Source organism: Netta rufina (genome assembly GCF_964035555.1).
Source record: "Netta rufina genome assembly, chromosome: 6".
NCBI lineage: Eukaryota > Metazoa > Chordata > Aves > Anseriformes > Anatidae > Netta > Netta rufina.
Genome location: NC_140129.1, coordinates 20,272,306 through 20,298,044, shown reverse-complemented (window position 1 = coordinate 20,298,044; position 25,739 = coordinate 20,272,306). Strand labels below are relative to the sequence as shown.

General features: G+C 36.9%; 1 protein-coding gene across 1 annotated transcript in view; it reads left to right on the top strand.

The window, feature by feature from the left end:
* LOC311211018 (uncharacterized protein) overlaps positions 1-25,239 on the top strand; it is a gene marked incomplete at its 5' end in the record, with an annotated part of 32,836 nt that extends 7,597 nt beyond the window's left edge. The window contains 27 exons of the mRNA XM_084289481.1: positions 68-121; positions 1,528-1,596; positions 2,287-2,355; positions 4,344-4,412; positions 6,915-6,983; positions 7,413-7,481; positions 7,573-7,641; positions 8,579-8,647; positions 9,876-9,947; positions 10,551-10,619; positions 11,089-11,160; positions 12,019-12,087; positions 12,597-12,665; positions 14,224-14,292; positions 15,209-15,277; positions 15,949-16,017; positions 17,399-17,467; positions 18,175-18,243; positions 18,975-19,055; positions 19,685-19,720; positions 20,837-20,873; positions 20,990-21,547; positions 22,204-22,445; positions 23,032-23,122; positions 23,212-23,280; positions 24,552-24,740; positions 25,170-25,239. Coding sequence (XP_084145607.1) covers positions 68-121; positions 1,528-1,596; positions 2,287-2,355; positions 4,344-4,412; positions 6,915-6,983; positions 7,413-7,481; positions 7,573-7,641; positions 8,579-8,647; positions 9,876-9,947; positions 10,551-10,619; positions 11,089-11,160; positions 12,019-12,087; positions 12,597-12,665; positions 14,224-14,292; positions 15,209-15,277; positions 15,949-16,017; positions 17,399-17,467; positions 18,175-18,243; positions 18,975-19,055; positions 19,685-19,720; positions 20,837-20,873; positions 20,990-21,547; positions 22,204-22,445; positions 23,032-23,122; positions 23,212-23,280; positions 24,552-24,740; positions 25,170-25,180 — 2,547 coding nt within the window. The 3' untranslated portion in view covers positions 25,181-25,239. The remainder of the gene's footprint in view (positions 1-67; positions 122-1,527; positions 1,597-2,286; positions 2,356-4,343; positions 4,413-6,914; positions 6,984-7,412; positions 7,482-7,572; positions 7,642-8,578; positions 8,648-9,875; positions 9,948-10,550; positions 10,620-11,088; positions 11,161-12,018; positions 12,088-12,596; positions 12,666-14,223; positions 14,293-15,208; positions 15,278-15,948; positions 16,018-17,398; positions 17,468-18,174; positions 18,244-18,974; positions 19,056-19,684; positions 19,721-20,836; positions 20,874-20,989; positions 21,548-22,203; positions 22,446-23,031; positions 23,123-23,211; positions 23,281-24,551; positions 24,741-25,169) is intronic.
* Between the last annotated feature and the right edge of the window lie 500 nt (positions 25,240-25,739).

Sequence of the window (25,739 nt, the reverse complement as noted above, 5' to 3'; positions counted from 1 at the left end):
ATTGTTTTCCAAACTGCCATTGTTCTGAAACCTTGAAAAATCTCATTAACTACACCTGTTTTAATAGGGTCCACAAGGACAAGCTGGAGATCAAGGGCCTGAAGGCCTGCAAGGATCAAAGGCAAGAATTGCATTATTTCTTCTCTTTCTTAATACTAAGAGGCATCTTAACACATCCTCACAACAATAATGCTTTTAATTTTATAGCCCATATCCTTTTTGTAGGGGATGCATCTGAATATGATATTGCTAGTAAATCATATACTCTTCGTATTCTAAGAAGTTCCTAAGAAAGGTATTAATTTGCTCTTTATGTTGGATTCAGGTCCAAATCAAACTGTTCCTCTCTCACAAACAGTTAAAATATGGCTGCATCACAGAATATTATTTAGCAGCAGTGTAGTATTACATTTGTTCAGTTTTCAGTGTAAAACCGTATTTCCGTAAGTGCCAAGCAGGAATTTTGTTAGGGATCTTAAATATAAAGCCCCCTCTTGGAACTACATTCTCAAGAATTCTATAGTTGAAAATTAGTAATCCCATTGTTTACTGATGCTAAGCAAAACATATCTGAAAGTCACCAGGATGAGTGCAACTCAGGACACAGTCTTGCAGCAGGCCCTCTGAAGGTGGGCCCCAGAAGTCACACAATGTTTCACTGCAAGATCCAGTCCCCTCTGTAAATATGTTTTTTTGTTTTTGTTTTTTTCATTTGTTTCACAAACATAGGATTTACATCTATTAAATCGTTAAGATTTGCTGGGGGTACTTCTTACTTTCCCCTTTGTAAATTCTGGGTATACCAATAGCAATGACTTCATTCTGTGGTTCTGTAATAATCTGGTATCTTTGTCTTCTGTTAAACTAGTATGATACAAATATCCCTGAATATTACACACAATTACAGGGACTGTTTTAACTTCATTAAGAGAGGTAACAGTTGCACTTTGCTTCTCAGACAAACCTTAAACTGAATACTTCAGCCAAGGCTAAGGGGTTCTCCAGCTACTAAAAAGGAGTGTTTCAGGAAAAACTCGAAAATGAATGCTATTACTTATTTTGAAATCAAATATCACATTAAGGTAATGTGATATACAAATATCACAGTAATGCAAAATATACCAGTTTTATATGCTACTTTGCTTTCTCTCTACTTTAGAAAGGACATTATCTCTTTTGATATCGATTTTGGTATTTCCTTTTGCACCATATTTAGAGTGCCTACTGGCCAACAGTGAGTCATACAGCAGTTGGGTGGGAAAAACTCGTATCTCACATGAAGCAAATCATTCTTCCATTTTTGCCTGGTATCACTTTGTACAGGAAAATCTATGCTCTTAATAAAGGGAATTTTGAAGCACTGAAAGAGAGATGAAGTAATGTGTAAGACAATTCCAATGGTCTGAAATTCAGGATATACAAAAAATAAACTTCAAAATCTGTTCTTTTACAACAAACTGAGTTAAACTGATTTAATCAGACACCAATTTATGTGCAGAATTGTTTCTTTTTCCATTCTTTTAAAAGGGTGAAAGAGGTCTCCCGGGGCCACCAGGCTTACCTGGAGAGACTGGAATAGGACTGCCAGGCCCAAAGGTACAAGCACTTGTCATCTTCTGTATTATGCGTATTGTAGGACAAGAATAAAGACTGAGACAGCTGAGATAATACACTTCAAGGTATATGAGACTTCAAGCCCCCAGACGGTTATTTTTTTGTGGTACTGGAGATGTATTTTGTATGTTGATCAAAACCGTTTGGGAAAAAAAAAAAAAAAGTACATTTGAAGTATGTACTTTAAAGTATTTTTTTACAATAGTTTTATGGTTTATATAAGCCAAACTAAGGAGTGTATAGCTGAATAAAAATGCATATGTAGCCTTAAACAAAAATTATTCTGTGAAAAACAGGCTTCTCGGTGAGGGTGAGCATAAGGAAAAAAGAAACACTAAGATAGAAATATGGACTTCTTGGAAAAGTACTGTAACTTACATAATGTACGACGAATATGATGAGAATAATTAATCCTTTAGATTCAACATTATTTTCTCCTAAATGCAGAAATGAGGCTGTCCCCTAATGGCTGTGAAAATGCACCAGTTCAATGTCTGTTGCTTCCTGCATGTTGCATTAGTTTGAGGTTTTGAGGTGACAGTCAGGTTTTCTCTGCCATTCCTGTATTCTCTCCTACATTAAATATTTCAGTCAGAGTGTCTGATGAGTTGTTATATGCTACACATATAAATATCTAAATAAAGTAATTTAAAAATACATCTTTGTTTGAAGGGTGACATTGGTTTGACAGGAAGACCAGGCCCTGTTGGCCCACCTGGAGTTGGTGAGCCAGGACTTCTGGTATGTCTGTTTTTTACTTGGTGAGGGGGAAGTGGGACTTCACCCTACTAGAAGATAGTGCTTCCCTATTAAAAGAGATATGTGTATGTTAAATGATGCTCTTTTTTTTGTCCACTAGTTCTCACCATCATACATACTACATTGTCTGACTTTCAGTTCCCTTAATAAACTGAAAATGTGTCCAATTCCTTAACTTTTCTAACTATCTTAGTCTCATACTAGCTATGAAAAATTGACATCTTGTGCAAAGCCAAATAAATATTTACATAAATCTGTTCCCAATAGATTCAAATCTAAATATGATGACTTTGAAGTTGAATGCTTTTCAATATCATTAGAACATTAGTATAAGCTTTGAGGATTCATTTCAACCACTGACGCGTTAGAAACTGTCATGAAACAGCCTACATCAAGACATTCATGTTGTACAAATGGTACCAGATAACATAATCTGCCCATTATTGCATTTACTAAAGATAACAGAGGAAGAAATTAAAAAAAAAATTGACTTCCAGAATTTATAGCAGTTTTGGACCTGAAGGCTTTTCCCTTCCTCCTTCCAATTAAAAAAAAAAAAAAAGTCAATCTCTATGTGATAATTCAGAAAATCAGTATGCCAGTTTTATAGTCCCTTTTTTCAAAGTGTCAGACAGCACCTTTTGCTGAGCTACTTACAATACAGCAGACTCAATTGCTTAGGGACATGGTTTAGTGGGTGACATTGGTAGTAGGGTGATGGTTGGACCAGATATCTTGAAGTTCTTTTCCAACCTTGACTCTATGATTCTTGTCACCTAGATGAAAGAGCTCTGGTACAACCACAATGGGTAATGTTGTCCATTTTTTTTCAGAAGTAGCTTTTGCCCATTGACAAGGGAAAGATTTGTAACAATTATTTCAAAAGAGGTGCTTCCAAAACAAACAGAAAGATGGTTTCATCACTGAACTAACCGAACTCAAGCCTGCTTGAAAATACACTTAGAAGCAAGTTCTTGTTAAAGAGCTCACAACAACAGAGTAGTACTAATAAGACCAGTGGTGACAGTCAGTCAGACTTGTGCAGTGGTGCTTCCTTGGTCTTTTCAATAACAGCTTAGAGAAAGAGCTGCTTTGTGGATGAACAGGGGATGTACATCTTTGTTAGCCATGATATATGTATTGATATGACATGAGAAACTGATTTTTTAAAAGTTTGTGCGTGTTTTGTTTTGTTTTGTTTTAAATTTATTTGCCACAAAAAAACTTTCCTTTTTATGGCTGAATGCAGTGCAGTTAGCTTTACCTAGGAAATAGACTTAGTTCTAAAGCCACATACAGAACCATTTTAAATCACACTTAGATTAAGCAGAGCTTAATCCACTGCCATTCTCTGATGTATGTGCAATCTCAAAAAATAGAGGAAAAAAAAAAAAAAGAAAAAAAAGAGCAGATGCAGGAAAACATTGTGAAACAGGCTCAAAATGGAGAGGTTTTGGACCTGCATTTAATGAAAGTTTTTTGTCGTTTTACTTGCCCTTCATGCTCCTATCAGATCTGCTTTCAAAAAGAAGAAATGTGCTATTATTCTCTTCATCAATTGCCATCATAACCTTGTATAGCTAAATTTTCTTCAGTACCATTGTGCATGGTCTTTACTCTGGTTTTCCTTCTCTCTCATAATTACAGTGAAATATTAATAATGATTAGTAACTATCTGTGAACCAAACTAAAGTTTAGGGAGTGAAGATGTCAGAAGTGTAAGGAAAATCAATTTCAGCTACATAATCTGTGATTTGTAAGCAACCAGAAAAGTAATACTGGCTGCCTTGTTATTGCTGCAGGCCAGAATGTTTGTCACTGATTCACTGTGAATATCATATTACTGTATTATTTTTAACAGGTTATAGCTACACGTCAACATCCAAAGACATGCTTATAACCTATAATGACACTGATCATGCTGGTTTTGATTTGAATAATTCTGGACCATTTTAAACTTACATTAACAGGGGCCTCAAGGACCACAAGGTATTCAAGGAGAACGAGGTTCACCAGGAGAAGGGCTTCCAGGAGCAAAGGTACAGCAATCAAAGGGTTCTAAGAGCAGAGCAGTGCCATTGAATGAGTGCATGCCAAAACAAGTCCATAGCAGACAAGGGAATCTCAGAAATTAGCTTGTAATTTAATAATAAAATTTGGTATCAATTAATCTACTATACTGTCAGAGAATTTAGTTGGTTTAAATACAACTTCTAGGCAGAGGTCGGCTTTTTGGCCTGTAAAGTTGATATTTAATTGTCCTGACACCCTGACACTTAATTTGCAGGATCTAAGCCTGGAAAGAATTCCAGCTGTAATTTTAAAACAGCCCCTAGCATCTGGCTTTACATAAACTATTACAAAAGTGATTCCTTAGACAAAAAAAAAAAAAAAAAAAAAGTCTTTTTATTGTTGTTTATTTCTAAATCCTTATATATGCGTATCTTTTCTCTCATGAAAGACAGGTTTCTAAGGTTTATAAAACCTCAGCTTACGCATTTTAGCAAAAGGCTGGATTCAGTTTGTGGGAAAAGGAAACTGCTGTTACTGTTTTGCAGATACAGTGGGAAGTAATGACAAGCAGTAGCTTTGCTTACAAGGATGGACTCACTAAACCTCTCCCAATAGCTCCTGTTGCTGTATGCTGAAAACCAACTCAGCATGGGCTGTCACTTTGACCTTTGGTTACAGCAACAAGTGGCACAGCTTGCACAGGAGCGAAATGGCTTTAGTGAAACAATACTGTAGATGCTGAGATTCCCTGAGAGTCTCCTAATTCCCAGTGTCTGTCCTGAGACAAATACTCTCTGTGGCCTTCTGTGTGACTTTTACCTGATTATTACTGTTTCAAATGGAACATAATTCTTAACTGTCTCCCTGGGAGTTGCACTGGATGAATAGTTATTATATAAAAAATGATCCTGAACTAGTAAGACTCACTAGACCGCACAAAAGCCTCCTAGAGGGCTTCTTGACACTCTAAGTATAGGTGGTGAATTCTTCCCTATTAGCATAGTTTTAGCAATGTTATCAGATACAGCCTCAAACCTGGAAACCAATGAGTTCCTCTCTCCCACACATCTGTGCAATAGGTCCACCCATTTTTATTAATCCACCAAGGCAATTTTGCTTGAGAAAACAATAACAAAAGTATTTCACAGATGCAGGCCCCAATTGTCCCTTTACTAAAAATCAGTTTTATAATTTTTGCTTAGCACAATACTGCAGTCAGGTGGATTTAAATTTGACTGCTGCTAGCAATGTTATCTCTTCAAATACCTAGTATATATTTTATGATTAATTATCTAGTCTCACTTTTGATGGCTTGTATTTGTTTAGCAGATCTTATCCATGAAAATAAAAAAGAATTTGAAGAAAGTATATTTAGCAATCACTGCATTGATGCTGAAATACCAATACATGTGGGAAGAAACATGACAACTAATAAGTTCTGCACAGGAGCAATGCACAAATATGGAATAATGCATAATTAATTCAATTAACTAGTTGAAACTGTTGAGCAATTGAGGTAGGCAGAATCAAAGGGGAGTTCTGTCTGCATTATTGTACCACTTGATTCTTAAAAAAAAAGCCCAACTTTTTACTACTAAATCTGACCCGAAGCCACACATGTATAAACAAAGTCTACAGGTATCTCTAATCCTAGTTATGGCTGCCAAGTATGTCAGCTGTACAGTTTTAAATGCCTTTTTAGCAGGTGATTTGTTAATCTAAGACAAATTGTACAGTTGCTTTCTTTCAGCAGAACAGTTTTGCTAGAAGCTCACGATTCAGTAAAATGCAAAATGCAAGCAAGTGCTCTAAACTTTCAGGAGTAAGGAATGTTCTTTTTAAGAGAAAACCACATGATAGTTTTCAGTCAAAGGTAAAGTGATGGAACTGGTTAGTAGGGAGAGGAAAAGCCTGTTGAGGGCATATAACTTCATTGCCCTGGGTGATTCTGTTACAATTTGCATAAGCTAGCTACCAGTCTTTGCTTGTTTTACTAATTGAAATACAAGAAAGCACAATATGCATTTTCCCCAAGACCACTGGATTGTAAATAAACATTTAGGGCAATGACATTTACAAATACACTTCTACAAACAGGACAGTTTGGCCTGGTCTTTATTCTGGCAAAACTCTTAGTGAGAGCCAGATTCTCATTACAACACTTTAACCCATGAGACAAATAAGCAGAATTCAGCCTTCAGTTACTCTCAGAACTCAGCCCTACCAACATTTAAATCAGTTATTGTTCTGTCATTGAATTGATGGGAAGCTGGACAGGACCCAATACAATCGAAGTGGGCAGAAAGATAAAAAGAAGTTTGTTCAGCATTTTCATCAGCAATTTCAAATTGCAGAGCAAGCCCATTTGTGAAGACCTCTTTGGTATCCTGGAAAGCAGAACCAGGTGCTGCTTTCTGGTTCTTCTCATTTTGGTTTTCATGATGACAGAGCAAACAGTGTCTCTAGTTACTTCAGAGAGAACAGCTGTGTGTTTATATAATTAACGCTGTATTATTTTTTTCTTGTAGGGAGACCGTGGTTTTGATGGACCAAAAGGCCCTCGTGGACTTCCAGGCATCAGTATAAAAGGTGAAAAGGTGAGCAGTAAATACACCAGGGGATTAGCAAAGTGATAATAAATCTACGTAGTAGAGGGTTGTTCACTATAAAAGGTGTAATGAGGCAAGACACCCACAAAAGACCCCACACAGTAAGGTATTTTGTAGACATTTATGCCCAAGAAATTCTATGAACCTATTTGAACATCTCTTTATATTAAGATAGGAAATTTTACAAAAATCACCTGATTCTGTGCAAAAATCAAGGTTTAGAACTGGAAAAACAGACTAGCACTTGTTTGCAATAATGGAACCAGCAGGGAACAGATGCATATATGAAAGACGCAGGGTCAGATCCCCAGCTTCCTTGACTTATGAAGTGGTTAAGTCAACATGTACTAGCACAAGAGATATGCAGGATTGTTTCTGTATTTTTATACAGCTGTTTAACTGCACTTCATTTGCCAGGGTGAATTTGGTCCTCCTGGTTTACCTGGGCCAATAGGATTACCTGGAATTGGAATTCAAGGAGAGAAGGTGTGGTTTTCACTTTCCCCTCACCCCACAGTTAAATGTCTAGTAACAGAATATACTTTATTTTTAACAATTAATTATATAATCTTTTCAGGGAGTGGAGGGCCCAAAAGGACCACCTGGCTCCAGAGGGCTACCAGGACAGGGACTACCTGGACCAAAGGTTAGAGAATTTTCTGAAGTACAAGTTCCTGTGCTGTTTTTACTGTTGTTTTCTGATTAAGAAGTGGTCTGTCTCTATCCTTATGCTTCTTAAAGTGCTGAACACCAATCTAAAAAATGACTTATTGCAGGAAATTATTTTCCATTTCAAGAGCATCTTTTATTCTCAGTGCAGTTTCTTATTCCAGAAACATACATATATACCTTACAGATCGGCTGCCTTCCATGTTAATTCTGCTCCCTGTTGCCTCATTTGACTTTGTGAATTTACTGTATCTAGCAGTTAAGAATGGTCCAAGGTATGATGAAGATTACCACTGCTGAAGGAAAACTGTCACAATAATTTAGCCTTGACTGGTTAGCACAATCCAGAACTGTTAATAAAAGAAGTCAACCTTCAAGTGTTTGGAATGCAGATTTAAAGTGATTTTCTGAAAAGAGGTGTCAGATGAAGTTCTGAATGCCTGAAGGCTATTAAAGAATGGTCTAAAGGAACTAGAGGTGTAAGTGGGTCAAAGGTCCACACCAGGTGAAGTATTTTGGAGCATGAGAGATCACCTCTTACATTTGATGTGATTACAGGACATGCTTTGCTACTGGTACAAAGAAAGAGAAGGGCAAGCTGTTTATGGAGGTTAGCTTTGCCGTTGAAATTTTGGTGGGAAACATTCACAGGGGCATGAAATTACAGATTTACCGCATTAATCATTTCTACCAACAACTTTCCGGTGACAGCCCAAAATGTACTTAGGGACCTGGAGATTATCAATCTTTGTGATTTAAGATTGATAGGTTTTAAGGATTTTTAGGATTGATAGGGTGAAAGACATTATACTAAAGGTAGCATCTTTATTTAATTTTTCCTTAAATATAACCAACCAAACATTTGCTTTTCTATTTCTTCGTGACAAAGCACTTGATAATAATTTCTATTTAAGGGTGAACAAGGCTTGCCAGGAGAAACTGGAGTGCCAGGAGAAAGAGGTGTTGGAGAACCTGGTTCTAAGGTACATTGTTAATAGAGGAATTGTTCTATTTATTTATTTGAATTTGAAAAATTGTGGGTTTTGAGTGTTCTTTCTGTAGGCACTTTAAAACAGGTTTAGAGATAAACCTTAGGCTTTTAGTCTTTTTAATTTTCAACACAGACTTTCAGTAACCTCCAGAAAATGAAACATTTAATATATACCAGTTCTGTACAAAAGTAGGAATATTTATTGTGACTGAAACTTTTGATGTACCTACCCATGTTCAGATCAGTGTAGCACACACCTCACCTACAGGTTTGCCCAGACAACGATCCAAAATATTAAACACCTGTCAGAAATGGCAGTCCCCAGCATAAACTAAACTACAATCTGAGCTGGTGAAAAAAGCACAGAACTGCGGTTATTGTACTGTTCCTTCCCTCTTCACACAAAATGATATGGTGTAAACAGAGCCACAGCTACACCCTCACACATTTGTACAGTAAGCAAGCTGTGCTACTAGACAAAAGAAGCATTTGGTTGGAACACAGAGGAAGTTGTAACCAGATTATCTCAGTGCTTTAGTGACTGAGATATTAACAAGTCCCTATGTTACCAACAGCCAGATTAACATAAAATAGGAGAGTAGATGAAAATGCACTTCCATGGCAGTAGAAAGGCAAAGGTGTCTCCTGAGTTTGCTTTCTTGTTTGTTGCATAGGAATTTGGGATGGGGGTTGGAAAAGGAAATAAACTGCTTCATTACTTGATTACATTTCTCAAATTATGGTAACGCTGAGTGAATCCATTTGATCCCAAATGACCCCATTTCATCTACAACTAGGTCAGGATTTTGAACCTTATATAAATAGGCCAATGCCATTAATAGATTAACATTGATATGCACCATCAAAATGCTCATCATCAAATCACAGTCGAGTCTTCCTATTACTTTTAAAGCTACCACTTAATGAAATTATGGTATTATTATTTTTTAAGAATTAACTGGAGCATTAACAGCTAATAACGTTATTTGTCTAGATAAAATGCACAGTTAGAACAATCAGACATATTTCTTCCCTTATTAGTAATAAATGGCAGTTGTCATTATTTTGAAAAATACAAGATTTTTGGTTCATATGCATAAGTGTTTGCTGTAAATACACATACAGTTTAGTAGCCTTTTTAAAATAAATTTCCTTGATTCAGCAAAAGAATAGTACCAAGTCCGTATTTAACAGAAAGACTTACTTTTTATTGATGTTAGGGTGAGCCAGGCCTTTCAGGACTTGCAGGTCTGCCTGGCCTTCCAGGAGAAGATGGAGCGCCTGGACAAAAGGTTGGTTCATCTCTCTGCAGCCCTCTTGCTTCCCTTCAAACATTCCTACTGTTTACCCTGTGCTGATATCCAAACCTAGAAGAGAAAAGAGAAGTGGTGTTCATGGACAAGTGGAAATGTAACACATTTTTGGTGAAAAAATTCTCTTTCAAACATATGATTTTAAGGAAACCTTTTCTTCTTTTTTCAGGGGTGGTGGTGGTGGTCATCTATTATCTTGTTTACAGTTGTCGGCTTTTTTAATCCCCTAAATTCCCTTCAATTCAAAAGGAAGGTCACTACAAAGGCTACAGGCAACCCTTTGTAGCCTTATGATCATCGTATTTTCCCAGAATGAGATACCCATATATTTAAAAAATCTGTACTCAGAGTGTTCAATCATTACTTAGAAAACATGCTACTTCATGAATTCCACCTGGAGTTTTACAGTGGTAGCTTCTGAATATGGGAAGAAAATCCTGGGCCCACTGACATCAGTGGGAATTTTGCCATTGACTTTTAAAAGTCTTTGACTTTAATGAGCTTATTCAAATGAATATAAAGTTAATTCCGCACCATGTGTATTTAGTTCTCTGAAACAGTGCTTTAATTTTTTCATTCCAGGGTGAACCAGGATTACCTGGTCTTAGAGGCCCTGAAGGTGCTCCAGGAGTTGGAATACAGGGGGAGAAGGTGAGAATGTCTTACTACAGGTGCCATTCAGAATTGTAAGGCTCCAGGAATAGCTTTGTCAAAATCTTCTTTTTTTTTAGTCTAACACAAGTAATGAAAATATACATCTCAAAAAATAGGTTAACAAGTGTTTCTAGAAGTGGTTAGCTGCAGAATTTGTTCCAGCCTCAGCGTAAACCAACTTTTTAAATAATGAAGCTGATAATAGACCATCCAGGACATCTTCTTCTTCAAAAAAAAAAAAAAGAAAGAAACAAACAAACAAATAAAACACTCTTGTACTGGTCCTCTATACTAATTCGCTGATGGAAAAGTAATTATGGTTTCTCATGTCACTATCTTTATCCTGTAATCTTTATCCTATAAAATAAAGACACTGGAAGTTGCTGGAGTCATTGTCCAAGACATTACACCAATTACATGTTCTTAATATTTTGCTACATGTGACATGTCTTCTCCATTTCTGTAGGGAGATCAAGGTCAGAGAGGAATACGTGGATTAACAGGACCAACAGGAGTGCCTGGGCCTGCAGGAGCTAAAGTATGTTCATTATCATGTTATGTGTGTAAAACAGCCCCACAGAACTGTGCTTTGTTGTAGATCGCAGGAACAACTTGCTTCTTAAGAACTACCAAAAAAACACAAAGTTCAGCTAAGGTTTCCCTTAGCAAGACACACTATGAACACTATAAACATCTAGAAGCATTTTTAAAAAACTTTACTTTCACCTGCTGTTTCCCCAGTGACTTGGAAAAAAGTTATGGGGCACTAATACTGGCATTTTATGCTGAAATATTTGGGAAGACAATATGGTGTCTAGCATATACACATGTAACAGGATTTTATTTTCCCTTACACTGATCAGACTCATTCATGGCTGATACTCTTTTAGGGATGTGGAATTTGAATTCTCACTACTCACTGAAGGTGAGAAGTTCCTCCTCCAGTTTCTTCTGAAGTCTTTTATTATTAATTCACACAATAGTATTTCCACATAAGAAGAAAAATAAAAAGAGGTAATAAAGTACATTAAAAGGACAATTTAAAAAAATCTATTCTGACAGAAAAAATAAATGTTTTCTTGTACACCTACACAGCTCGGCAGGAAGCCCTGAGTGCTGAACCAAGTCTAGAATACCCTAAGAAAAGGAATTCTAATAATATACATTTATTCAGTGACTGAGAGGAATCTCATTTCCATTGAGAAACCAGAACTATACTGTTTATCAGTTCTGCAATGGCTAGATTTCATTTAACATACAGTATCAACAAAATATTGAGACTTCTAATAGAATTTTATTGGAATATGATAAACTGGCACACAGATGTTTTCTCTGAGATATGCTCATGGTACTTGCAGAAAAATCCATTGTTTTCACTCTCCTTCCTTCACTGCAGGGAGAGCCTGGAATGCCAGGACGTCTTGGAATGCCAGGCCCTCCTGGAAGAGCTGTGCCTGGACCAAAGGTAACATCTGCACTCCAACTCCTAGTGCTTTCAAATACAGTATGAAAACAATGAAGTAGACATGCTTATTGTGTAAATAATTTCAGCCTTAGAAGGTTACCTAAAATGTCTTATTTCCTATCGACAATTACATATTGTGTGCATTCTAGTTACCATCATGACCTGGTATTATTTGCCAGCTTGAGGTGTAGTCTACCTGTGTTCAGTTTATTTCTTTGTCTTTGATATCTTTGGTATCAAAATATTTTTCTTTCGTCTGTTCTTGGTGTTTATCTTAAATGCCCGTGAAACAAATATATGTGTGTATATATATATGTATATATAAATATAATAATATTTTATTTATTCGTTTATTATATTTATTTATATATTATATTTATATAAATATAAATAATATATAAAAATATTAAATTTGATATGTATCTGTTTGTGTGGCATATAATAAAAAACAGTCTATGATTGATGTTTAATGAAATAACTAACTAGGGTACATGTTTTCATCATTGCAGGGTGACATTGGGTTACCTGGTCTTGCTGGACCAATTGGAGAACCAGGTTTTGGGCTTCCTGGGGCAAAGGTAGCTCCTAAATTGATAAATTAATCACCATGGACAGCCAGTCTTCCAGACTCCATGAACCATAAGCTTCCACATGGCAGAGGACCAGGGAAAATTTGACTGTTTTTAATTTATAATGAGTGAATACGGAGAGGACACCTCATTTATGTGCTTACAGCAGCATACATGCCAAACAGTTAATTATTCTCAGCCAGGGTCCTTCTTAGGTACATGGCTTCATTCCTAGGTATGACAGAGTAATCTGTAGACTCCAACAAGATCTCAGAACATGGGCCAAACTGGCCATGTGAGAAGAGATTCCTTAGGCAGTGAAAGAAGAACATGAAAGAGCAGCTAACCTCTAAGGACTTCTCTCTAGCACTTCTCTCATCTTGTCTCAGTGTTAGCTAGATTCAACTTTTCTTCAGGCTTTGACCTAGTGAATTTGACAATACTCGAGTACAGCCCCTGTCCCTTGTTCTCTGACTCATCTTAAGCTGTCAAAGCTCTTTTATTTAGATCATGCTCAGCATGTTTCTGTGACTACATTCTTCACTTTTTGCTATCAATATTAGTGCGTTTGCTGTTGCTTCTCTCTTAGATAAATGTCTGCACTAAGCTGTGTAGTAAGGTAAAACTTTACAAGGTAAAACTTTCTATAGCTTAATTTTTTAAAATAATTTATGCCTTTTCTTGGCACTGTTACGCATACCCGTATTTTGTGTAGCTGGAGGGACAAACACAGACATTCATCCAGATCATCCATTCAGCTGTAATTCAGAGCAATTCACTGCACCATCCAGTGCTGCTGGCAGGGTTTAATCCTCTTAATTTTTCTGGTAAATCTGTGTATCTGAGATACTCCAGCTATCTGGATCCATGAAAGGAGCTCAATAATGCATCTCTGCTAACAAGATCCTGTTATACTCAATTGCTTTAATGAGGTTCCACAGCAGTATAGGAAAATACAATTCTGGAACAACAAAATCAGGCAGGAACCTTGTGACAGAAAACATTTTCAAACTGACCACACGAATTGCTGGTGTCCCCAGCCCTGAGTCCTTTTTCTCACCACAAAGAACAAAAAGCACGTGCAGAAGCAATACAGAACTTTCACAGTGCTCTACATGTATAGTAGTTTATCTATCTTCAGTTAGCATTATCTAAAACAGCTACTCAGTAATTCAGTTCCCATGCTAGACTTATGGCTGTCTGTCAAGATGGGCTTGTGCCCCCAAAACTGGAGCAATAATAATCATGATAAAAATAAATAAAAATATGGGGAATGCAACTGAAGCCATTCCCTCTTACATGGTGTCATAATAACAGCAGACTGAGCTCTCAAATGAGATCCAATTAGTGACTTAAAATTGGAAGGACCATTATATCCTCAGAGCTATTAAATATCCCACTTTTAGCCCAGGATTAATAACCTCCAATAACCATTTACATAGTAAAATATGTGAGCAGATAGATAAAATCAACTTACTGCCTGCCAAAGAAGTTTCACTTTCATGGAGCATTTCCTGCTAGCAATTGCACTGGCAGTCATCTCATCTGTTTTTCCTGCCTTCATCAGGGTGACCGAGGCCTTCCAGGACCCCCTGGGCCCTTTGGGCCAAAAGGAGACGGTTATCCTGGTCCACCTGTAAGTTTACAGACAATTTTTTTAAGGTGAATTGGGAACAAATAGGTACACCAAAGTGATTAACTTCCACAGCTGACATGCCAAGAAAGATTTGCTTGTCTTTTATGTTCCTCAACTGTGGAAATGCATTTCAGCATGGAAGGAAAAAGAAATCTGAAGTAGTCCAAGACCGTGCAAGTCCCACACTTCTCTTGATTACGCAATGCAACACTTTCCAAGCAGGGATTTTTTTTAAAGTATCACCAACGTCTCAATCAATTCCCTCAATATCTTAATGTAAGATACTGTCTTCTGCACAGTCATCTAGAATTTTAACTCCCAAACAGGAGATCATAGCCCAGCTGAACGGCTGTGTCCATATACATGGGTGTGTGCTCTGGGCAGCACTATCTTCCAGATCCACTGAAAAAGCAACTGTGTCCAGAGTCAGAAGACCGAACAGTCCTCAGTTCTATTCAACAGGCTGCTGAGGATGTGGCAAAGAATGGGTTGATCAGCTTTACAGGCCTTTACAGAAGCCTGTACTGGTACATACGACTAATGCCTGCAAAGAGGATACAAAGAGAAAAGGCCTTCTGTTCCTCTCCCTTGCTTGCATGTGTATGGAGCACTGAAGGAGGATTACTGCCTACAGTCAGGGAGTTTGGTGATATGCTAGCTATGTATTGTGAGCAGATAGGTAAAATCAACTTATTGGGATAATCAGCTTCTTTAGCATATTGGTGATATGCAGATGCACACTGACACAACTTCTGGCTTACCAGAGTGGAATTTAAGCAGTTACAGACATCAGTGACCCCACTAAGAGACAATGTATTCAAGATACTAGCTATATTAATAAAAATGCAGTCAACATAGCCTTAAGTTAAATTCATATTAAGTTAAATTCATATTCTGTCTGTGCGTACAATTTCAGGGCTTGCCAGGCCTTCCTGGGATTCCTGGTGAACAAGGCCCTGATGGAATTGGACTACCAGGACCTAAGGTACAGACCTTAACTTCTAGAAAAGTAAATGCATACATACACTGCATGCAGATATACTTCCTACCCATAGGTCACAGTCGGAATATCTTTTTCATACAGCTTTAACTTACTTGTCAGTATATAAAAGGTAGCTTCCATTGCAGATCTTCACGCTTCAGTTCAGAACTCAACTTGGTGCTGACTGTAGGATTACTTGAATTATACAGGCAATTGACAGATTGAGTGCAGCTATTTAAACATACCTCCTTTCTCTTAAAAGGAGAAATGTCTTTTTTCCATTCTCCTCAAACTGCTAGCTGTCTGGAGGCACTCACAGGAAAAGTATGTTAGAGCAGTGCCAATGTGCACATCAAGTATGATCCAACTCTGACAAGCAAGAAAGCAAAAAGATTTTTGTTGGCTTGGAGGAACTGTAGTTCATTTTATGATATGGGAATTGTAATTTATCTGTAACTTGCCTGACTGTACATGTCTTGGGTATGTTTAGACCATTGTTAAAACCCATTATCTTTCTCATCTTGTCTGCAGTATTCATGGTTTAGCTCTGTTTAGACTTACACTGTGCTGTTCAGCAAATCTCCTCTCTTTGTCCTGTTTAAGCACAAGAGATGCTGAGAATTCTAGAAATCAAACTTTGATATTCACTAATTTTTTAAAGTATCAATTTTCAGGGTGATCCCGGTAGTAGAGGACCAATTGGTCTCCCAGGACCCCCAGGAGAAGGCCTGCCAGGACCAAAAGTAAGCCATTTAAACAATTACATCTCCCATAATCTATTGGAAAAAAAAAAAAAAAGTATAGAATGTGATCATGCATACACATCTTTATGTTTTCTGTCTTCACACTTCACTAGAAATAAATAATCCAACAGATAACTAAGGAATACAGTCTTTAATTTGTAGAAAATCACAAATGTTTCCGTTAACCTGACATAAACCATGGCCTCTTCCCTATTGCAGAGGATAAATAAATGATAAGCTTGCATGAAGAAAACATGCAGCTCCTACAAAGAGTACCTCCAATTTAGTAGCAAAAATTTCTTCAGATCTAGCATTTTTCCAGACCTAGGATTAATGGACTAGTAAGCACTTAGCAGTGTCTTGCCTTTCTTCGTCTTAAAGCTGCAGGCAAACTGCTGAGCTCTTCCAGAATTCTTTTTTTTTTTTAGTTTACTTTATGAAGTAAATCAATAATAATCTAATGTAATGTATAATTATAATATACATCCTGAAAAAATCCCAGGAAATAATAAGAAGCCATTTTCCTTATGAAACCTCACAAAATGGAAAATTCTTGCTCTTACAGCTTGACTTCAGAAGTCTATTAATACAAAAAGCTGTTTCAGGATGTGAATGTGAATATAAGAGAAATGAACTGGGACAAAAGGAAGGATTTCACAACATCAGGATGTATCACCTGTACAATGTGTCTTGCTGGTCCTGGACTGTACACATTGGCCTGCAGGCTAGGTTTATGGCTAAGTGGTGGTAAAGCACCAATCCCACCTGAGCTAGGCATGAATACAGGATCCTTACAAATGAGAAAACTGAGAATTTCATGCAAGGCCACTGGATTTGCAATACAGGTACAAAATTAATATTATACTGCATGCATTCTGATTACTTCCTATGGAAAACATATGGAAATGGAACATTTTCTCTAGAGTTCTTTAAAAAATGAGCTTATAAATTAGCAACAAGAGAGTATTTGTAATGCCACATTAGTGTGTATGTTTGCAGGTCTGACGCTGTAAGCTTAGTGGTGATGAAAGATACCACATCATTTAGGAAATAATAATCCTCTCTTAAATCATAATTCAGTCCTCAGTGTCCCACCAATACAAACCATCCTTCAGTGCAACGCTAATCTCAAACAGCAAGGTGATTCATGTTCTCTGACCATAAGGTCCTGAGTGACTCCTTTGAAGTATCAACTGGATTTAAATAATCTGATAAAAGATAAAAAAAATATATTTATCAGCCAGAGCAATTTTATCCTCACTACTTATAAAAAGATATTAATGTGGCAGAGGACTGACAGGAAATTACATGGTGGTACAACAAATTATTGTGTGACTTTATTATGAATATTGTACTTAACACATGCAGGGTTTCTCTCTAGGGAGCCATAGGACGCCCAGGGCCACCTGGCTCATTGGGACCTCCTGGTGAAGGCATTCAAGGAATTAAGGTAAGATGACTCCCTTATACAGTGTCTTCAGTATTTAACCTGTGCTGAGTTTTCAGTCTGACTATCACAGTATTAAGGAATCAACAGAGTGCACATTACTATTGCTTATATGGCAACAGAACCTGAGGTTGGACAGTGAGAAAGATAATTTAAGCACCTACAAAGTATGTTCTGTCTCTACTGTTGCAAACAAGCCCAAAGGTGTGTGGACCGTGGGAAGAGAAAGCAGGGACATCTTTTAAGAGGGAAAGATAGACTCACAAAATGAACCAGAATGAAAAATATTATTTATCCTCTTCCCAGGTCTTTCATACCCACAGAGACAGCTTGAAGTAGTTATATGAATTACCACCTGTGGTAGAGAAACATTCTCCATCCTGAATCTGTGTGTAATGTTTCATTTCCCCTGTACTTTGCACTTTTATGTGAAACATGTATCAGATGAGACGGATTCAAAAGGCAAAAAGAAAGAAAAGGGAAACAAGAAGGTATAAAGTGGGACAGAAAGAGAGAACAGGACAATTAGAACAGATAATGATCATGCAGTTTTCAAATATTGTATGTTATACACATTATATAGTAGGGTAGACACACTGCTGAACACACTTGTTAAAATGCAGTTGAAACACTTCCTCTTTGAACATTTAAAAATAATGCATGATGAGTGACTATGTAGTGTTAATATCATTTACCTGGATTATCATTAGGGGGAACAAGGAATTCATGGAATGCCAGGACCACGAGGCCCTCCTGGAGAAGGGCTTTTGGGACAGAAGGTATGGTACCTAAATCACAGATAATGTCTGAGCCCCAAACCAACATACTGAAAATGCTCAGTACAGTCAGCTCTCACTAAAGGCATGTGAATTCTGTGAAAAGGGAAAACACCAGCCATTCACGTGACCCTTTTAATATTTTATACTAATTTCCATGTTGCATATGTTAATATCATGTGAGGCTTATCTGCTAATGCAGCTAAAAGAAATACACATATTGGTTTTAATATTGTTGACTTTCATTTGCCCACAGAGTTATGCAATATTTGGGGACTACATTAGTGCTAAGATAAATGTGTGTTGAAATCAGTTTTTGGATGTGATCACATCAGTTTATAAAAAATATACAAACTCCCATAGCCTAGCAAAAATCAAACCCGAAGGCACTAATTCCTTTGTTTGCTAACCTAAACACCTTTTCTGGGCCAAAAGGTTTCTCAGAATATTTCCATTACTCATTCCAAATACATCCCCCACCTTTCTTCTCAATTTCCCTATGGTTATCTTAGTTTTCTCAGACACATACTCATGTTCATCATTCAGTATCCTATGAGACCCTTCTGTCTACATAGACTTGTTTGGGATGGTTCATTTTTCAAACTGCTTCAGCTATTATCCCCATGAAAACGCTTACCCAATAGTACAACTTCTTCACAAAATTCAAAAACTGTGAAAAATGTAATAAAAAAATGACTTACACTTTCTATCTGGTTACCTACATGGCTTCAAAGGGAGATCGAGGAGCTACAGGTGAAAAGGGGAAAAAAGGAGACAAGGGCAATGTGGGTGACCCTGGTTTAGCTGGAGAACCTGTGAGTAATTCAGTTTTATCGTGTCTGTTTTCTTAACTGCTCAAAACTAAAGCTGGGTTATGCATTTTTCTTGCTGTTTAACTACTCATAATCTAAAATACCAAGAAACTGAAAATATGAAAACATATAAAAGCACAAACAAGACATTTCTATTCTGAGTACCTCAATCACAAAACACGGGTTCCTTCTTCAGGCAGTGAAAGCCAACAGGTGTGTTTTAAGAAGAAAACTATGTGGTTCTATTCTATGGCAACCAAGCAACTGTAGATTGAAGCTGATGTACTGATGAAAGAAGGCAAAATGGTAACTTCTGCTGATGGAATGGCCCCCAAAAGCTGGAAAACAAAACATGGTACCCTTCTATTCTGGCATTTGCATACTGTTAAGTATACATAACCCAAAATTCAGTGACTCAGTGAGAGACTTGAGGTCATCCACTATGCATAAAGACCTCACCACCTTTCCAGTGGTGCAGATATGGTAGGTACAAGCTAGTACAAGAACACTTTTTTCTAGCAGAAGTTCTTATTGACTACATATTATTTCAATAATGGTACTGATGAAGTAATATTCTGAATTGCAGTCTTACTAACTAATTGTAGTAGCTTAATTAATGATCACTGTTACAGGGCAAAACTGGACCAAAAGGAGACCAAGGCCTCACAGTAAGCAAATTCGTTTCTTTAAATTCCATCAGAGCAAGATTATAAACAAAACACAAGGTACGATCAATTAAAATGCAACCTACATAAATTATTATAGGAAGGGTTTTCTGACTAGGTGTAGCTCAATAATAATATAGAAAGAAACCCCTCAAAGGCTTCTGATTTTTTTTTTTATCTGCCTCATGCTGATATGGAATTTAAAATTCCTGATGATTTTACTTCTCTCTCTTCTTTATGTTCTTTTGCAGTTAGTGTTAGATGAGCCAGGTGTGTACCTGCTGCAAGGAAGCTTTTTAAAACAGTAATCAAGAGTCTAAAGAGCAAAGATCTTCAAACCTGTCATGGTCTATCATGCGTTGGGCCTTAATTATACTCCTGCTAAACATCAACTGCACAAGGCCCAAATTCAGCATGTCAGTGAGGTTTGTGGCGGGAGCTATTTGCAGTGGCAAAAGGCTGTATTTGAAAGACTGACTCAGTGCCAAATGAGTCCTACCACTTCAAAACATATAATAAATGATTGCTCTAGTAATAAAGAAAATTTTGTTTGCATGTCACTGAGCCTATCACTTCTCTGAACAGACAGCTCTGAAGGAAACAGCTGGTTTTAGTGCTGAAAGCTGGGTAATACAGTGGGCCAGGTACACTAGTGTTCACAAATCCCAATTCCATTCTGACTTGGCACTCTCACATGCCAGCTCACTAAAAGCAGCATGTTTCCTGAAGCTGCATCTACTTCTCCACTCCCTATTGTTTTTAAGAGCAAAGGAATATCCAATTGATTTAGATTCTGAAATTTGAATGGGTTTTGACTTCAAGTTTTAATGAGAACCACATCATCAAACATTCTTTACAATAATAGCAGTTAATTGTTTTACATAGAGGTGTTTCTGTTTTGTCACGTTTATGATTCTTATATGCCATACAAAATATCTCATTGTAAAATGTGGAACTTATTCCAGTTTTGGGAGGATCGGATTTGAAAGTTAAACACTAAGGTTCTTTGTGGACACAGATACTCAACAAAAACAAAATCTTTGGTAGCATCAATGCTATGCATTATTTGAAAGAGGCAAATGGTACGATATTTTTATATGTATTTTTTTTCATATCCAGAGAGAAGATATAATTAAATTAATTAAAGAGATATGTGGTAAGTTTTTTATTTCAGATTCTGTTTTTCTTTGTAAAACTTGCATTCTTCTCCTTTCCAAAAGGATACCAAGTCATTGTGATCTGTTATTTTTTACTATTATTTTTCCTTTGCAGGTTGTGGTATTAAGTGTAAGGAAATTCCTATGGAGCTTGTATTTGTGATTGACAGCTCTGAGAGTGTCGGACCAGAAAATTTTGAGATTATCAAAGACTTTGTAACTGCTTTAGTAGAAAGAGTAACTGTAGGCAGAAACGCTACCAGAATTGGCCTTGTACTATACAGTTTAGAAGTTCGGCTAGAATTTGATCTCAACAAGTACACAACTCAACAGGATGTCAAACAAGCAATTAGAAAAATGCAATACATGGGAGAAGGCACTTACACAGGAACTGCTATCCGTAAAGCAACCCAGGAAGGATTTTTAGGTGCTCGAACAGGAGTGCGAAAAGTAGCTATTGTGCTAACAGATGGGCAAGCAGACAAGAGAGAAGCAGTGAAACTAGACATTGTTGTTCGAGAGGCTCACGCAGCAAACATCGAAATGTATGCGATAGGAATTGTAAATACTTCAGATCCAACACAGGCTGAGTTTGTGCATGAATTGAATCTGATTGCTTCCGATCCAGACAGAGAACATATGTATCTCATCGATGACTTTAATACCCTGCCAGGTGCGTTCACTGAAGCTTTATTCTGCATTATATCCAATGCTTCTCAGAACAGAGGAAAAAAAATATGTTATCTTTGTGGAAATCATGTTTTGATGCTGATCAGGATTAGTTCCAAGGTGCAAAATAACAGGATCTTGGAGATAAAAATTTCCTTCTTTTAAGTCGTCATGGTGAAGTCAATGACATATCATGCCAACAGGGGATGTTGCCTACAGGCTAGGAAAGCAGTCATTTAAACTAGCTTTCTAAGCTGAGTAAGTGCTCATGCACGAGATCTGCTGGAGTGGAAACCAGTATCTAATGCTGGGGTAAATTCCAATTATTTACTTTCACTTCAATACCCCATTCTCATTGGGTTATTCATGTGAGTAAAGTAAGCAGTTACTTTCCCACTACCAACTAGTAGTTGGTACTAAGCTTAAATGAACAGCCCTAGTGAGTTCACCATATTTTGGATCATGTAGAGGACTTAAAAACTGGCAATTTTGTGATAATAAAATACAGTTTAGAGAGCCTGGAGTAATCCTTTTAGATGCATATAAATAATCCAAAGGAGTACTAGATTGTATGCGCATTATTTACATGTATAAATAATCCAAATTCAAAAATCCAATTAATTTCTGTGTATGATGGGGTTTTCTACTTCTTTTAAACAGCTCTGGAGTCCAAATTAGTCAACCAGTTCTGTGAAGATGAACATGGTACCTTAATATACAATCATAATGGAAATGGTGCAAGCCTAAGTGGACCATCTTTACATTTAGTATCTTCAAGTTCTTTGTATTACATGCTTCAGAACAACAATGTTAATGGGCAATCACTTTCAGCACAGACACCTGGAGTAGCCACTGCAGAAAGTCCTCTGGGACTTGGTGATCTTCCTCAACCATTAGTCCCGGTATGAAAATTCAGCAAGTTTAATGAGCAAAAGTTTTTGATGTATTTCTTACTCTGTTGCCTGATGCAATATACAACTTTTCCCTTACTTTTCTCCAAGACAGGTACTGTAGTAGGTCCTTTCATTTGCTCTACTTGGAGCTGGCTGTTCTGAATACATGTTCAGATATTGCAGGCAGACAGTTATCTAATGGCCACAATTTATTCCTGAACCTGTTACAAATATTATTATTGCTGTGTTTAATACAGCTATATTTGTGTCCCAGTGGGAAAAATAACCTTATTAAAGTGAAATTGCAGTAATAATTAACTTTAAAAATAGTCATTAAACTCAACTGAAACCTGCATGCTAAAGTTTCTAATAAAATTCTGAAAAAAATTAACTGGAAACAGAAACAAAAAACATGTTTAGGATTGACAGCTGTCCTGGTAAACCAATCCACTGAGGTTAAAATCCTGATTCTTAACATTGCAGTCTGGGCAAATGGGAAGGAAAAACATTAAAAAACCTAAACAATGCAGGGCCTGTTCATTTTGAGACACTGCACAATATCTCTAAAGGAAAGAAAATCAAATGCTTATTTCAGACCAAAGTACCTCCTGTGGTAGTTCATGAAGCTTATGAAGAGGAATTAGAGGAAGAGGAACAATCATCTTTGCTAACAGTGGACACTAGAGGTATTATCAATGTTAATATCTCCAACTTCTAGTTACTTTTGGCTGATGAAAAAAAAAAAAAGCCTCATGTTGTTTCTTTTTACTTGCAGCCATATCATCATTGCCACCATCAGATGAAGTGCCGACTCATTCAACTGCAGGGCTCACACCAAGGCCAGGTTATAGATCCTAACTAATTTTTCATTTTATTCTCTCTTATCACGATACTAACTTTATAAGGCTTTAAATCAGAGTCTCTCTGTTGGGCCTATCCACTCTGAAGATTTCATGAGCCCGTGCTGTGGAAAAGAAGCCATTTCAGGATTTTATTGCAGATGTAGCTGTAATTCTTCACCAGCCTGTTGGCCAGTTCTCATCTTCCCAAGTGCCAAACCTCACTGCTCATTGTATAGCAAAAGCAGACTGAGCTGATAAATGGCACCAGCACCAAAGAGAGACATAGCACTAGCTGAGGTGGGCCAGTAAGCATGAATTCTTCGACCAGAAATGGTCAGTCTGTAGAGATAGGAGGCTTCATTAAAGAGAGAGAAGATGTAGCACAATGATTTCAGAATTGGACAGATTTCTCTTTCAGAAGAGAAATAAGGAAAGAATTTGAAGCCATTTGAAGGAAAATACAGTAATTAGCTAACCGCTCAAAGGGTTCATTCTTTTCGGATGAAATATCTTAATGTATTCTGTTCATCACTTTGGGGGTTCAGATGTTTGAGTTCCAGTAAGAATGTATTATGATTAAACAACATCATAATAGACTGTATGCTTCCTGGGAACATGGGCACGACTAACCCGGAGGCTTTATATTCTAATATTTTATTTTATTTAAGTTTCCAGATACTGGATGCAAATGACACATACAGAACACTGATATCACAATATTAAACTTGAAGGGAGAATGTTTTTCTCATGGTATTATAGTGAGTGAGACTGGCAAGTCACAATTCTCTAATGTGTATCTGTAGGTTGCCACTATTTTAATGCCTCTGCTCCCACACCACAAAAAGAATTACTGTCAAAACCAAAGCAATGTACTGCAGAAAGTTGATGGTCACACTTGTGGTCTGAAAATACTTGATGCAAGTCTTTGGACGGCACTTTTGTTTTGCTCACAAGATTTGTTGCTGATTATTAGATTTTAAAATTTAGATGTCAAAATAATCAGATAAATACTGTTTGCTCATTTTGTATGTGGAGTCGTAACACTATCATTTCTTAAGTTATTAGAACCATGTCAGAAAAGAGGCAGTTTAGTTAATGACCTATTAAGATGCGCTAACATCATTAGAAGTGAATCTTAAATGGTTACATAATATTAGCAGGGGAAAAAAAAAAAAGAAAAAAAAGTTCAAAAGTTAAAAATTAGGAAAATTAGGCGGTGCAATTGATTTTTACACACTCAGCTGTGTTTGTTCCTTTCTCTTTCTTTTTTTAGAAAGCATTCTGGACCTCCGATGCAAGTTAAGGCTGGATCAAGGGCCATGCCGTGTTTATATCATAAAATGGTATTATGATAAACAAGCCAATGCTTGTGCTCAGTTTTGGTATGGTGGCTGTCATGGAAATGCAAATCGTTTTGAGAGTGAAGAGGAATGTAGAGATGCTTGTGTATTTTCTTCTGGGGGTAAGAATTTATATCTGTCTCTACATTAATAGCTAGCAAGTTATTAATTTGCTACTTGCTATAAATCAATAAATTATTGTTCAGGTTTAGTTATGGAGTATCAAGTATGGCATGTAAAATTAAGCCCACTAATTCAAAGAATGTTAAGATTGTGAAGTCATATACTCACTAACTAGAAAAACATCTAGCTATGCATGTTGTATGATGTGGTATAACGAAATACCAAATTTTCATCACTATCAAAAGTACTTATTTCCTTTTTACCAAGATTCAGTAACATCAGTATAGCACTTGTGATACTAATTGTCCTGCCTTCTAAATACTACCGTTATACAATCACCAACTATATTCCATTTTAATTTATCAATATGGCTTCGGGAAGCAATCTTTGGTCATTAAAAATCACATAATTTCTCTTCTTCATTACAGAAACCCAATAGTTGGCATGAATTCTACAGATTCTTCACTTTCTTTAAGGAAAAGTATTCCCACAAACCCAATTTTAGTATTTCAAGCACAAAGTATCTGTCTCTAAGTGACATTCACGTTACTACTCAGAGGTTACTAGATAAACGCAGTAAATGCATCAGCTTGTACCCTACGCACTCTCCAGGTTACAAGACAAGGAGGTAGCTGAGCTATTCACCTCTCCCAACCACGTGCTTGTTAGATTTTGCCCTTTTATCTGTAAGCTCTCCTCTGTTACCTTTAACTAGAAAGATACATGAAAAATGCAGTTGCAATACTTCCACAAATTTATGAGTGACTGCACCAGTAGCTGACATCAGTAAGTTAGGTTAGTTCATGTCCAAAGTGGTTCTTGGCATGTTGTTCCTCTACTAAAAGCCCTAATTTTTAAATGCATTTTAGTATTTTATTTCTTAAAAACTCTTAACTTATGTTGAAATCTTCAAATGCAGCGTAGTTTATTCTTTATTGCTTGTCACTACCGTATTGCTTTTTACATTTATGTCTGCCTTTATATAATGTATTATTACT